Source organism: Pteropus medius, unplaced genomic scaffold, assembly GCF_902729225.1.
Source record: "Pteropus medius unplaced genomic scaffold, Ma_sr-lr_union100, whole genome shotgun sequence".
Taxonomy (NCBI): domain Eukaryota; kingdom Metazoa; phylum Chordata; class Mammalia; order Chiroptera; family Pteropodidae; genus Pteropus; species Pteropus medius.
This window is the reverse complement of record NW_024340849.1, coordinates 12,834,383-12,849,609: the sequence shown is the minus strand read 5'-3', so window position 1 is coordinate 12,849,609 and position 15,227 is coordinate 12,834,383. Positions and strand designations below refer to the sequence as shown.

Sequence of the window (15,227 nt, the reverse complement as noted above, 5' to 3'; positions counted from 1 at the left end):
ATTCAAAACAGATTTAAGATATCAAAGGGCATTCATTACCTGTAAGATAAGAAGGACCAGGAAATAGAAATTGGCTGCCCTCTTAAACTGCTCAAACAAATTCAGTGGTAGAAAGGTAAACGCATTATACTTGTATGTTTTAATTGCATTACTCTGTTGGAAAAAATCAGAAAGTTATTTTAAATCACACCACACATTTGTCATGATGTAGACACACCCGCAAAAATCACTAAGTCCTATGGTCCAAGAATGTCAATTGTCAGTCAGAAAGATATTGAGATTTCTTTTAAACTTTAATTTTAACCAGGCCTCAAAAAGACTCCTTGGGAGCTTACATCAAGAGACAGTATTGAGATGTAGCCATTTCACCTCGAAAGTCCCTGGCAAATCCAAATGGGCCACATGGGCCACATGGGCGCTGCCGTCAGATCCTTGACTCCTTAGAACCTCTTTGAAAACTGGACAAAAAGAGATGGCAAACTGGGTGGAAAAGCAGGAAAAGGAACACTTTTACTTAAAGGGGAGATAGAGATTACTGTGTAAGAGAGAGGACGCCCTTGTGGCTTGAACTGCGTGCCCTCCAAAGATACGCTCACATCCTAACCCTGACACCTGCGAACGTCATCTTATCAGGAAATAAGGTCTTTGCAGATGTAATGAAGTTACAATGAAATAGTACTAGATTAAGGAGGCCCCTGATCCAGTGACTGCTGTCCTTAGAAGAAGAGGAAAATTAGACACAGAGAAACACACAGGGGGAAGAAGTCCATATGAAAACAGAGAGAGAGATGAGAGTGATGCTTCTACAGCCAAGGAGCGCCAAAATTGCCGGCCAGCACCGGAAGCCAGGGCAGGCGCTTGGAACGACTGCCCCTCAGATCCTCCAGAAGGACCCAACCCTGCCGACACCTTCGTTTTGGTGCTCTGGCCCCTTGAACTGTTAAGAAAATATAATTCTGTTGTCTTTAACCACCCAGTTTGTGGTACTGTGTTACAGCATTTAAGCCCACATTCAACAGGTGTTCTGTCTCATATTTCAAAGGTAACACACAGTTTTGAGGTGAAAATATTGTTTCCAAATCCATCACAGGCAGAATAGGGGGAGATAAGTTATTGAGATTCCTTTCAAATTTTTGTCACTTTCAGACAAAAGGCTTCTGTGGCATTATCGCATATTTTTTCATAAAACATTTTTTAAGAGAGTTTTACACATAGGGAAATTTTCGATCTACATAATTTTGTTTTGTTTTGTTTCAAGCTATCCCTACACACCTTCAGGGTAGTCGGACTTAATGAGATGACGTTCTATAGACCTAATGCTGATTATCAGTGGCTCTAGGGGTTATCGAGAAGGCAGGTGACGCAGGAAGCTCGTAAGCATGATGGCCATTAAACAAACTGGCTTTTAGTAAAGATAATTTACGCAGTTAAAATCAACTTACCGCATATTTGCTCTCCTTAATACAAAAGAACTTTGTGTTGATAAAATGAGGCTGTTCATGGAAGCTTCGATCATTTGCTTTGACTTGCCATGTACAATCTTTAAAAAAGAAAGAAAAAAAATAGTCCATCAAGTAGAAAATTAGCATGCTGTTATAGGTTGAACTGTGTCCTTCTCAAATTCATATGATAAAATCCTAACCCCCACTCAGTAGCTCAGAATATGACGTTCTTTAGAAATAGGGCACAGCAGATGTAATTGTTAAAGTGAGGTCATTAGGGTGGGCCCTAATGCATTATGACTAAAATCCTTCTAAAAAAAACATAAATTTGGACACAGAGATACACAGAAGGAAGATGATGTGAAGTCACAGGGTTAAGACCTACAAACCAAGTTGACAGGCCTGGAACAGGTCCTTCCCTCACGGCCCTCAGATGGAATGAACACTGTCTATACCTTGATCTCACACTTCTATCTGTCAGAACGTTGGGACAGGAAATTTCTGCTGTTTAAGCCCCACAGTTTGTGGTACTTTGTTAGATCTGTTCTAACAAACTAATGAAAATGTTGTAACTTGACCGACTGTTCAAAGAACATTAGAATTCTAGAAGAGCAATCCTCGTTTAAATGTGGCTCAAACAAAAGTCCCAGAGCCCCGAGTCACAGATAAATTATTTTTTCAAACTCATTTACTCGGTTTGTTACCCTATTAAATATTTAGTGAATGAATAAATCAAAGAAAAAGGACCCAACATTTTTGGGTCCTGATGATGGATCAGTGTTATGCACTGCTTTATCGTGATCTCCAGTATCTGTCATCTTTTTAAGTTCATTTCATGTATTTAATGTCACATCCACCATTCAGTCACCATGTCTAAATTCCAGGAAACTTGAGAAAGTCCACAGCATTTCTGTAGCTGTAGATACCCAACAGATATTTCTTATGCACTTCTCCCTAGCCACGCCCCACCCCCCCACTAACTCCTTCCAACCCAATTCTCCTGGGGGTGGGGTAGTTTTTGCCCCAGTTATGAGGTGATGTTGTCTCCTGGTTTAACAGAACAATTCTCAGCTCTGTGGGAGCCTCCTGCGTGCCGCCCCCACACGAGCACATTTCCGTCTTCCCACCTTTCAGCCAATCGCATGCCTAACAGCTGTGTTCACCGTCCTCCATTTTTTTCTGTGCGGGTTTACCAAACGCGCACCCCAAACACTCTGTCGTGCAGGCCAGTTTTGGAGCTATATCTTGTGTAACTTTCTGTGAATTCCTTTTTTTCTCCCTCAGCATTATGTGAGCTTCATTCATGCGAATGTGAATAACTGCTATTCATTTCCACTGTTTTATAATATCCTATCATATGCATATACCATGATTTATCAGATTGGTCACTGAATATATGCTGTGTTTCTAGTGTGTTGCTATTACAAATTATTTTGCTATAAACATTCTTGTGGTTGTCTCTTGGAGCTTGTAAGAGTCTTTCCAGGTATCTATTTAGGAATGGAACTGCTAGGTACAGAATGTGACTTTCTTCTTCTGGTTGACCACAAATCTTGACGCGCCCCTCCTCCCTCTCTTGAATATCCCCCTAAGGGATATGAGTCTAGTCTTCACTCAGGGACCTTTGAGGGGATGAGGAGAGGGAGGTGTTGCTGGTGTGACTTTCAGCTACAGCCTTGGGGACTAAGGCCAGGAGGGGCTGAGGCAAAGCAGTACCCTCATGCCAGCTCGGAAAAGCGTGAGTGTGAGGTGGGGTCACCAGACTGGAAACTGGGGACTCAGGCACAGTGACATCGCACAGTTCCCTGGCCACCCTGCGTCATCTCCATCGTGTCTTCCATCTTTAGCACAACAGCCACTTCTCTACCTCATGGGACCACTGTTTTGTGGTAGGGCTGGCTTTGCAATTTCTAGAGGCAGGACCAATCCAGTGGGTCTCTCCCAGAACCTCCATAGCAGGAGATGGGCTCTTCCCTGCTTTGTGGGATGTCCCAGGATTCTTCGTGGTGGGGCTGTGGCTGCTGCTCCCTGGGCTGCACCAGACTGGTTTCTTTTTGTCATCTCTGGTTGGTCCACAACTGGAGGTGGAATTCTTTCTTTCTTTCTTTCTTTTTCTTTTTTTAGAAGTAATCAGTGGACTTCTTTATTTTATTATTATTATTATCATTATTATTATTATTATTTTAGGTGAGACAAACCTTGGTTGACCTCATAGACTGCAAGGACTTTGTCAGCTTACAATCCCTTATTTTTTTATTTTTTACTCCTATAGCACCTGCTCTTCCTAGGGGGTCTCTCATCCAAGTACTAACCAGGCCTGACCCTGCTTAGCTTCCGAGATCAGACGGGATTGTTCAAGGTGGCATGGCCGTAGACTGGAGGTGGATTTCCAAGTCAACCTGTCACCAGCCCCGCCCATCTACCTGTTTCGTCTTTGCCCATCTGCTCTCCATATATAGCTATATAGCTAACATCCGTTCAGTGCTTACTATGTGCCAGCCACCATGCCACGTAGTCAGTATCTCCATTTTACAGCTGAGGAAACTGAGGCAAGAGAAGATCAGCGACCTGACTGTGGGGACAGTCAGAATTCAAAGTCTGGCAGTCTGGCCCTCACGTCCAGCCTCTCCCATCCACCTCGCAGTACTGACTGGGCCTTTATCTGCAACCTAGGCTCCAAGCCGCCACGAGAACTGCTCTGTCAGGGAGCTGACTTGGGAGGGTCACTTACAAGGAGCGGGGTCAGTCTTTCTACTGTCACCCAGTGTCAGGCTGTGCTTGGTCTGCTAACAGGAAGGCATAAGCATGCCGCTGCTGTGAAAGCTCGGGACAAGGATGTTATCAACTGGGAAGAAACGTCGAGGAAGCGCCTCTCAGCAGTAGGTTCCTCACTGACTGTGTGTTCGAGTGTGCGTGCCGGGTGAACATCTCTGTGCGACACACGCACGAGTGGGTGAACCAGGTTTTGATGGACTCCACTTCCCCTGCAAACCCTCCCCTCCTCAGAGACCATAAAAAAAGTAAAAACAGTGTGCTGCTTTTGTGAAAGACAGCATGTTGTATACCTTTCTTGGACAGTTAGTGGACCCGCTGAGATGTTAAAGGCTCTGAGAAGTCCTGTAGTAAAGAAACTTATTTAATTCAGTTTTTTTCAAAACTAATGTGACCACAGGCACTTAAAAAAAATCACCGACACCTATTAACATGGTTTAAGAACTGCTGTGCTAAAGCACATGCCTTTACGAAGGGCAGCAAATAGTACTTGGAGAAGTCTGTGTGATCGATAAAACATTTACTAAGTATTCAATTGCAACAGAGAATTTGACTGGACACTTGGACCATAAGGCTAATTTATAGCAAAAGTAGGAATTCTGCCCCATTTTCTAGAATGGAAATATTGACTAAGAAAAAGGGAATAACTAATATGTTTACCATCAAAAAATATATCTTCACCATATGGCCTTTTAGTTAAAAGCTAGAAATAAACTACCCAAGGGTTGTGCCTAGGGAAACCATCAATGCATGTGTCCCACAGATACATTTAACATCAGCCAGCTGTGGCTCAAGACCATGTCCAAATCTGGTAAATGTGTATTTAAAACATGTAAACATTGCTACACGCTGTTCAGAGGTTTCCGATGGTCACCGAGTCCTTTGATCATCTCCATCTGGAGAAGGAAGTAAGCTAGGCCTGGCCCCTCATCCTGTCATTCCTAGTTCTGAACTCTTGCTTACAGACACACCAACAACCAAAAAGCTGCAATTGTTGGAACAAACTATAGCAAACCAGTAGAGTAAAGAGATCAAAAGTTTAACATCAAAAAGAAAGAAAAAAGCAACCAGAGAGAAATGAGTGAAGGGTATGAATAGACAGGTCATACCCAGGGAAATTCAAATGGCTCTTAAATAAGTGAAAAGATACTCAAGTGCATCTTTTCATTTGAAAAAGAGCAGTGCACTGCCTCAGTGAGGTGCCAATTTTTATCCTACAGTTGCAAAATATTGGCAAAGGGTGAAGAATTTGATGACACACTAAGTTGAAAGAGGCACTCTCAGTCTATGCAGAGAGGAATTTGGCCAGATTTCTCACACTTTTTAATACATACACAATGATTGAGCAATCCCACTTCTAGAAGTTTGTCCCCAGGTACGTCCTCATGCACAGGTGAAATGACAATCGCAGGGCTATTCAACGCAGCCCTATTTATCAGAAAGATAGAAGCAACCTAAATGCAACCATGAACATCTGGCTAAACATCCATACAGTGAAAGCCTATGCAGTCCGCAAAAAAGAGGAGACAGCTTTGTGTGTACTGATAGGGAAGATGTCCAAATTACACTAAGTGACAAAAGCAGAGGGTGTCCACCATACTGTGCTTTCAGCTGTGACACACAGAATTAATGCACAGTACGAATGCATGCATGGGCACACACCTGCATGTGTGTATGTGTATCTATGGGTATGTAAGGGCACATGTTTATAAGTATTCTTCGTACATACAAGCGTGTGTATATCTCTGGGAAGACGTTTGAGAAATTAGTAACAGCAATTAAACACGTGTTCACTTAATAACTATTTGTGAAACTATATGCTTGTGTCCTATGCACTTTCCGGTAATTAAAAATATATGAAAAGAAATACATCATAAAGAAGGTAAGAATAAACCATAAAGAAAGGTAGTGGTAGAAGGAGATAGCCCAGGATGCTGATGATGGCAAGAATTCAGAACAGGTGAATAAGAGAAGCCGTCGCCTAACCATGAGCCAAGCCAAGCTCTCTTTAAGGGCTCTAGCTGGAGGTGGCCTGAGAGTGACAAGTCGGGGGTGGGAGTTTTAAGAAGACAAATGTGCCTTGTCTGCTCTCCACTCCTGCTGCCAGGAAGGCTCTGCCCTTCTCAGGTCACTGATACATATCAGTCTCTGAGGTGTATGTGTGTTGGGTCCTTCCACTCTAACCTGGGCCCAGGATAGCCAACGGGCCACAAGGGGTAAGACAGAAGGTGAGACTTAGCATATGATAAGAGACTTAGCAAATCGACTCTGCCTGGAAGGGTAGATAGAGCTCATCTCCCTCGTGTCACGCATTCTAGTCTTCCTAGATTAGGCTCTACCTCTATCCACACTCGTCGTTTCTGAAATGTGTGGATGGAGAGAATGTAGCTCAGCTGCAATAATGTGATCGTTTGTAGTAGTGGTTCTCCAAATGAGGGTTCCAGACCAGATGCATCATCTGAGAACTTTCAAAAAATGCCAATTCTCAGGCACCACCCAGCATTGAGCGTATTAGGAACTCTGGGCGTGGGCCAGCAGTGTGTTTTCACATGCCCTCCGGGTGATTCTCATGAGCCTGCATGTGTGCAAGAAAAAAAAAATGAGAAAAAAATTAAAAAGTGACCCTAGGATACTACTTTGGGTGGCTGGATGGACAGAGGCACCATCGATGACCTAGAGAATGCGAGAAGAATACATCTAGTGTGTAGGGGGGCACAATGTTTCTTGGATCTGGTGAACTGAAGACGCCTATAGGACATCTGGGTGGAAACGTCCATCCAGGAGCTGTAGAGATAAATCCGGAACTCTAGGCTGAGTTCCAGGCTGAGGTTTAGGCCAGAGATACAGATTTGAAAGTACCCGATATTCAGATGTTAGTCGAAACCACAAGCGTGAATAGATCACATCGGAAGCGAGGGTGGAGGAAGAGCAGCGGGCCGAAAGAGGACAGAGATGCTTGAGTGGTGGAAGCAGGAAGAGGCATCCGTGAAAGTCTGCGAGGCTCAGGGAGGAGTCAGGAGACCTGGTGTCACGGAGCGAGAGGGCACGAGCGACAGCAGCAAGTGTAGATGTGCCCGGTAAGAAGGGACAAAGGTGCCTGGGGATTTGGTGATCAGATAATCACCTCAGTGACCTTATTAAGATGTTTCTTCTAGATAAGAGACTAAAGGGCGGGGAGGGGCAGGTAGAGGCTCATGAACAGGTGTTTGTAGAATGGGGAGGCTGAAGGAGCCAGGAGAGAAAGAGAGGGGATGGCTGATGGTAGGGGCCTGCAGAGAGGCTGGATGGGTTGGCTCCCCTTCCCCAGGTGAGGGGCAGAGAAGGATGACTGAGGGCCTTGAGTTTCTTGAGTGATGAAGCACGAGGTAACTCAAAGCGGGCACCTTTAGGACAGAAGTGACAGTTTGCACAGCTTTTGAAAAAATGGGAAAGGCGCTAACCATGGGCAGGTTGGAGTCTAGAAGTAATCGTGTCTACTTGCTGGATTGTTTGTTGTTTGTAGCATCTGGCTCCGTTACCAAAAAACCCAACTCAGTATTGGTAGTTGATAGAGGAGAGATAGATTGAAAGCCGAGCAAAAGGCCAAATGCTGCATTTGCCTGTGGAAAAAAAAGGAAAAAGAAGAAACATACAACTTCACTCCTTGTTCCTGGCCTTTGCTACACAAAGTGTGGACCAGCTGCATCATCTGAGATCTGGTTAAAGATGCAGAATCCCGGGCCGCACCCCAACCTCCAGCACCAGAACCAGCATTTTCACAAGATCACAGATGGATTCCTATGCACCTCGACTGTGGGATGTGCTGCTCTTGATCCTAATGGAATCCCTGAGGGGGATTTTTTTTATCACTTCCTGATCTATACACAGGGCTCCACCCTTAGGGGTTTCTGCTTTAGTCTGGGGGGAGCCCAGCACAGGTCCCAGATGACCCTAATTTGCAGGCAACTTTGTGACTCACTGTTCAAGACAGGTGTTTCTCAGCCTTTCTCCTGCCTCCATCACACCTGAGGCTGACAGACCCTCCAGCAATATGCTTTGTTACTGAAGCAGTGTGCTGCAGAGTTTGAGCAAAGCAGTACTTTGGGTTTTCAACTGCCTTTTGAAATAAATGCCCCTCGCCGTCATTGAGCATCCTGGGGATCTAGTTAACAGATTCTGATTGGATGCTGTGGGAAGAGCTGCAGGTTCTGCGTTTAATGAGCACTCTGGTGATCCTTGCTGGTGGACCACCATCCTTTGAGCAACGGGTGTGCTAGGTGGGGCATGAGATGGATTGTTCTATTGATGTAAGGTTGAAACTGGTGGAATTCATTTTAGAATATGAATTCTCCCCTTGTCTCACTCCAGACCTACTCTATCAGCATCTTCAGGAGCTGGGCTCAGGCACCTCTGGAGTGTTAAAAGCTCCACAAGCGATTCTGATGTACCAGCAGGATGGAGCACCTACAGTGAGTCCAAGAGGGTGTGTCTTCCTAGGGTGACTCTATCGTTAAAAACCTACTTTAGAGACACGGTTTCCAAGCAGGCAGTAAGAAAAGCGACAGCTGCGTTAGGTCTCCACAAGCAAGGGCTTCTCACTCAGGTTCGGTCATAAACAGCATTACTCAAAAGCAAGTTCTGTAGAGATGGCACAGTCTCGCCACACCCGCCCCTGATGCACATCACTCAGCACAGGAACCACCCCCTAGCCCCACACACCCTTTATTTTATAAGCCGCCAGTTACTGTGTACTCTCAAGGCTGGAGTGGTAGAAGGCAGTCTGTCTATGGCTAATTAGAGAAAGAAATTAAGTAGAGTGGAATTTCCACATGTTAGGTATGTGTCAGAAATCCAAATCATCTAATTGAGCAGAACACATAGCTCATAGCTCCTCAGCACGCTTCATGGATTTCCTCAGATCTATATATTTCGACGGACTGGCTTAATCAGTTTTTCAAGTCCAGAAAAACTTCTCACCTGAAGCTAATATTAAATATTATTGAATGTCAATTGTAATTAAAAAAAAATTTTTAAATTTTTTAAAGATAAAATTTATTCATAGCGCTCTAGAGATTGACACCTTTAATTCCAGATTCTTCTCTGAAGAGAGCACTTTCACTGGGTTTATAGCCACAGCTTTTTTGTTGATGTTCCATTCAGTCTGCGGTCACACTGAGGTCACACCGAGAGACGGAACTTCCTCTCTAGGTCCCGATGTTCATGACACCTTTAAACTTTAACGATTGAACATTCCATCTCGAATACTGTCAACCGATGATTGTTACACTCCTAAACAAAATTCTGAGTTGTAAAAGGCTTTTAAAGAAATGGAGTTTTGGTTTATGGCTGTGCCACTCTGAACAAGCCCGATCCTGTCTGATCTCGGAAGCTAAGCAGGGTTGGGCCTGGTTAGTACTTGGATGGGAGATCACCTAGGAAGCAGGTGTTGTAGGCGTAAAAAATAAAAAATAAGGGATTGTAAGATGACAAGGTCCTTGCAATCCATGAGGTCAACCAAGGGTTGCCCCGCCTAAAAAAAAAATGCAGTTTTATATTTTCAAGTACAGAGGGTACTTGAAAACCCAACCCAGTCAAGAAGAAAGGACTTTGGGGACCGCTTCGAATGAGGAGACGGGTGAATACCTAGCCCACCAGCTGTTCACAGGCACATGTGCCTACAAGCTGCTCCTCCAGTAGCTTAGCATTCCCCACGCGATCTGTTCACAGTATTATTTAGCTTAAAACATAAAAATAAATGATATGGAAGCCTTTGTGTGAATCATCTCCAATTCCAAGCTGTAGAATCACAACCAGTCAGCTCTAATGTGCAGTAGTCACATGTCTTTGCTAAGCTCACAAGCATGGGAACGTATGCAAACTGGGCCTGTATGTACCCCGGAAGCCCAGGTGCTGATGACAGTGCTGTGTGTGTGTGTGTGTGTGTGTGTGTGTGTGTGTGTGTGTGTGGTGGGAGGTGCGTGTGTGCCTGTGGAGGGAGTGGGGACAGGTCCTCATTGAAGAGGCTCCTCTCCTAAAGCTCTTACTGAACACCCCCTCTTCCTAAAAGTATGTAACATACATGGAACAGCAAAACCCAAAAGTCAATCAACTGCCTTTGCTAAGGACTGCAGTCTCAAGAACTAAAACTCAGTGCTGTCAGTTACCCTGTGGTTAAGAATTTAAAATTCTGTCACTTTACAGGGACAAGGCTGCACCATTCTTGGTCGTTTCTTACCCCTTCGTCCTATGTCTCTAATTGCCAGCTAGCCAGCAACACAAGTAGATGTCCCATAGATATCCCTAAGTAGTCAGGTTCAAAACAGCCGCCCTCTCCTTGACCTACAAATGGGCTCCTCCCCCAACCCAATCCACCCCCGCCTTCCGCCCCTGCTATTACTCATCCCCACAAACATCTCTGTTATCCATGGAGGCAGAGAGCACTTTCCAAAGGCAGCCGTGACAGTATCTGCCATCGTGCAACATGACCTTTTTACTCCCTCATCAGGAAGTGGCATCTAATTTCCCTTTCCTTGAATCAGGGCTGGCCTCTGTGACTCCCTTGTAACCAAGAGAACCTAGCACACGTGCTGCTGTCTGAATTTCTCAACTGGCTTCTGCTTTGACCTCTTGGGATGACAGTTCTCCAGACAGTCCCTCTGCGGACACTCCCAATGCAGCCGAGACCCATGCTGGGAGAAGCCCAAGTCACAAGAGAGTGTTCCCATCGAAAGACTCAGTTGAGCCTTTGTGTTATCCAGCTCAGGTGCCAGACACAGGAGTGAAGAAGCTTGCACATGATTCCAGGCCCCAATGGTTCAAGTCACTTCAGCTGTTCAAGTCTTCGTAGCTGAGGTCCCAGGCATCCTAGAGCAGAAACAAGCCAGCCCCGTGCCCTGTGTGAATTCCTGACTCAGAATCGTGAACATCATGAAATAGTCATTTTACGCCGATAAGTTTGGAGTGATTTTTTTTTTTTTAATGCAGCAATAGATACCTGGAATACCCACTGAGGTGCTTAAGCCAGAAATTACTCATTGGGCCTCCTTTTCCCTTGATCCTCAGGGCCTGAGCAGCCAAGAGAAGGAATCAGACTCCAAGTGCAATGAAGTCCTCTTCCATGATGAAGACTGGCTTAAGAGGAGCATCATGGCTATGGAGAGGCCGTAGAGGGAGGAGGCCACTGCTACCTTATCATGCATGTTATTTTCAGCCTAAAGGGCTTTCATGGCTCCCTGAGGCCTTTAGGAGGGCATTCAAACTCTTCAGCATGGCCACCGCCCTACCTCAGCATGTAGGCTCCAAAAATGACTTGCAATTCCTCAGCTCCTTGGGGCCTTCCTTCATGCTACCTCAGGCTGGAATGCCCTGCACCTGAGACCACTGGGGTCTCTTTACTTCTCATACTTCCTCAAGGCTCAGCCCAGGTGTCCTCGCCTTTGTGAAGTCTTCCCCTGACCAGGGAAGGCCACTGAAAAACTCACCTGGTTCCCCACTCATACCTCTGTTGAAGCACTCCAATGCATCCCATCACAAATGCCCACCAAGCCTCTACAGCTTGCCAGGCCCAGAGCTTGGTGTCCTGACACAAGCACAGAACAGGACAGATGGGACTCTGGGCCCCTGTAGCACTACCAGCTTAGCTAGGACATGGGCAACGTGCCGTCGCTCAGTTTTAAATTGCACTGTGAGAGCTGCTGAAAAGGAGGTGAGTGAGCAGCACGCGCTAATCCTCTCTTCTCATAATCTTCTCATCTCCCCCAGCTTCGTTTCAGTTCCTCCACGTGCCACCTTCCCTCCTGCCACAGAGCCTCTGTAGGCGGCCCCCTATTCTGAACACCCCTGCCTCTCACCTCCCCTAATTAACTCCTCTTTATCTTTCACTTGGCGGCTCAGGCATGCCTTCTTCAGGGCAGAATCCTTTGTCACAGCTCTTTCGAGGGAACCATAGGTGAAGCCATTAAACGCCCAAGTCATTGCATGAGTGAAGTTATTTTTTTGAACTTTTGCTTTGTGCCCATAGTTTTATATGTGTATGGGTGTACTTTTCCATAAATATAGTTGCCTGCCTTCTCTGTCTGAAGAGACTTATACCTTGACTGCCTACAGGTGTGCTGCGCTATCTGAGACCCAGTCAGAGGTTTTATCTGAAAAATCACTGGGGCATAGGAAAGCATGAGGGTGGTAAGTCCACAGGTCTGCAAACGAAGAGAAGGCTGGACTCATGGGAAAGGCTTATAAGGTAGTAGAGGCAGGGATGACACTAAATCACCAAAAATTTCCTTAGTATGTAGGCAGACTCATTGCTGGGAAAATTAACTGTTTATTCCATCCATCTCTACATCCACTCGTTGGACTTGAATTTGGAGACAGAGGATCCGTTGGAAAAAATGACCACAACTTCAGCCTGGGGGCTCTGGGAGAATCTGAGCACCCCAGAGGGAAGCAGACGGGTCAAGAACAAGATCTGGTGATCGCAGAGGAGATGATGAGTGGCGGTAGAGAGTGGTGAAGCCCAGGCCCAAGCCCACCGTCTGCGGTCCCCCATCCTCTCCCTTAACCACCACGCACTCTGTGTCTCGGGGTCCCTCCCAGAGATGTGGTACATGAAGTAGATTGGATGGAATTAGCCTGCCGTACAAAGGCCTGGAGAGTGAGAACAGACTACGACTGGAAATATGAGCATATTAGGGGTGGGAGGAAGAGTAGCCAGAAGGAAGGAGAAGCAGGAGTGTTGGGACAAGAGGTGTCATGACCCGCCAAGGAGGTCAACGTTTCCTGAAGGGTAGGCTTTTAAAAGGTCAGGCACTTTAGAGCAAACAGAGGTCGGGAGAAGATGATCGATGAAGTGCTCACTGCACTTGGCAGGAGGGTTCTCGGTGCCCTTTTAAAAAGCCTGTAGAGTGCCGGGCAGCCCATGGAGGGGACGGACCTGAGGGAACGGGAGGATGTGGAGGTGAGGAAATGGGTTTCCAGAAGCCCGGCCATGAGAGTAGGAAATAAGACACCAACCAGAGGCAGAAATGCAGGATTCGAGTAAGAATTTGCCGGACGATTGGGAAGCTGTGAGTGCAGCTGTAAGCCAGCCGGAGTGGGAAGGTCGGAGAGTTCTTTAATAGAGCCATGTGCCAAGGAGGCAGGAGAGACAGCTTTCTCATTCCATCCCCAGGCTCGGAAGAAAGAGCCAATTTGCACTAATCCAGAACCCTCTCCAGAGCACTTATTTCTTCCCCAGGACTTCATCTCTAAGCTGGCTCTTGACTGGCACAGAATTACCGAAGGAGTTGACCTAGTCGCACCAGGACAGTGGGATGGAAAGCTGAAACAGCAAAACGAACAAACAAACAAAACCCCCAGCATTCGAGAGTCAAGGAAGTTAAGGAACCTGTGGCTGAATAAAATTGAACTGGTTTTTTCAAAGCCAAACCTCTTGGATCCTTTTATGCTAATGGACAACCCTAAACTCCGACAAGAGGATAAAGAATTCTGAGTTTCCGGCTGCAGGGGGCCACACAATCTTTGTGTCCCCGAGCACCTGGCAGAACTAGTGTTTCCCAGAAAACACTCCGGGACATACTGTTCTAGTGCGTTCATCAGGAAGCGACGGTGTTCATCCCTTCGAACGGAAAACATTCCCGCGCGTTTTTGTCAATCTCTGCTCAAAGAAAACTAAGTTCTTCTAGTAAAATCCATGGGCTTCTCTCTTTCTCCGTGGAGAAGAACGTTTGCTCTTGCTTTCGATCCTCACAGGACACGATAAATGTCCTTCGACTGAAAAGTCCTTGCGACAGTTTCTCTCCAAACACTCGCTAACACTAAAGCTCAGTTGGACGAGGGCATCTTAAAAAAAAAACAAAACCAAACCGACTTTCTGCACTAAGATGATATTGTCACAGAAACGAACTTGGGTGACACATTTTTAGGCACCGCTCTGCTGTGCCGGGCATGGTCCCTGGTGTTACTCAACCCGATGGTACTACATGGAGTGACTCGGCTCCAGTGCTCTAAAGAACCGAATTCTTTGAAGGAAATTGTCATTCATGTAAAATATCCAGATAAACAGATGATGGTTAAAAAGTCAGAATGACACTGACCTTCATTGGGAAAATGCCCAAGTGAGAATATGTTAAAAAAAAAAATTAAGAAAGGGGGACAGAGGGATGCAGAGGAAGTAGGGAGGGAAGGCGAGGGGAGGGGAGGATGCAGATTGGTTGGGGGAGACATGGTGCCCGGCAGAAGTAGGAACCGGGCGGCGGGGTGTGTTTGTGAAGGGCGGATGGAGATGTTTTTAAAAGTCCCGGGCAAAGACATTTGACAGGGGTTTTGAGACATGAGAACCACCAAATTCTTCTAGAAGTATTTCCTTGGAAAAGGCTATGAAGAGCCAAGATTAAGCCTGAGCTCCCTCAATGCCTGTATTCTGAGGGTCGAAATCTACAAGAAATACGACATGCAAACTGAACGACCAGGAAAGAGCCCCGAGCACCAGAATGTGAAGGCAGAGTTGGAAAAAAACAGAGCCGAGGCTTTCCATCCACTACGTGCTTCTCTGTCATTTCTGCGGGCACCCAGCCCCAGTCCCTTTGCTGTGTCCTCGACCACACATCTGATAGCGTGGCACTAAGCACCAACAGCAAAGTTCGCCCTTCACCCCGCTGAGTCAACTCTCTGCCAACTCACCAGATATCCACAGAGATTCCAAGATTGTGATATGAAACTTCGAAGGACAGAGGGAGAAGGAATGAGGAAGAAACGTGTTATTCACTCTTTGGGCGATCAGCTAGAACTCCCTTGCTAACTTGTCAGGCTACTTTATCTCTACCCCATTCGACCAATATCCAGTCTGGACTTGTTATGACAGAAGCCATAGTCCTGTTCAGACTGGCAGTGATTCCATTTTAATTTAGCTCAATTATCATGATTTCAGTACTTTCTACTTAGAGGCAAAAGGCACTTAAGCTTAATATTCAATAGCTTAAAATTATAGCCAGAAATCCTTAGTAAGGTCTAAAAATTCTACACATTTGATATGAAAAG

General features: G+C 45.8%; 1 protein-coding gene and 1 pseudogene across 3 annotated transcripts in view; one reads left to right on the top strand and one right to left on the bottom strand.

The window, feature by feature from the left end:
* ATP8B1 (ATPase phospholipid transporting 8B1) overlaps nucleotides 1-15,227 on the bottom strand; it is a 107,829-nt gene that overhangs the window by 38,191 nt on the left and 54,411 nt on the right. For all 3 annotated transcript variants that reach the window (XM_039840751.1, XM_039840761.1, XM_039840769.1), the window contains exons 3-4: nucleotides 1,443-1,540; nucleotides 40-153 (exon numbers count right to left, since the gene is read on the bottom strand). In XM_039840751.1, the coding sequence (XP_039696685.1) occupies nucleotides 40-153; nucleotides 1,443-1,540 (212 nt within the window). The remainder of the gene's footprint in view (nucleotides 1-39; nucleotides 154-1,442; nucleotides 1,541-15,227) is intronic.
* Nucleotides 9,532-9,648, top strand: LOC120590820 (uncharacterized; annotated as a pseudogene).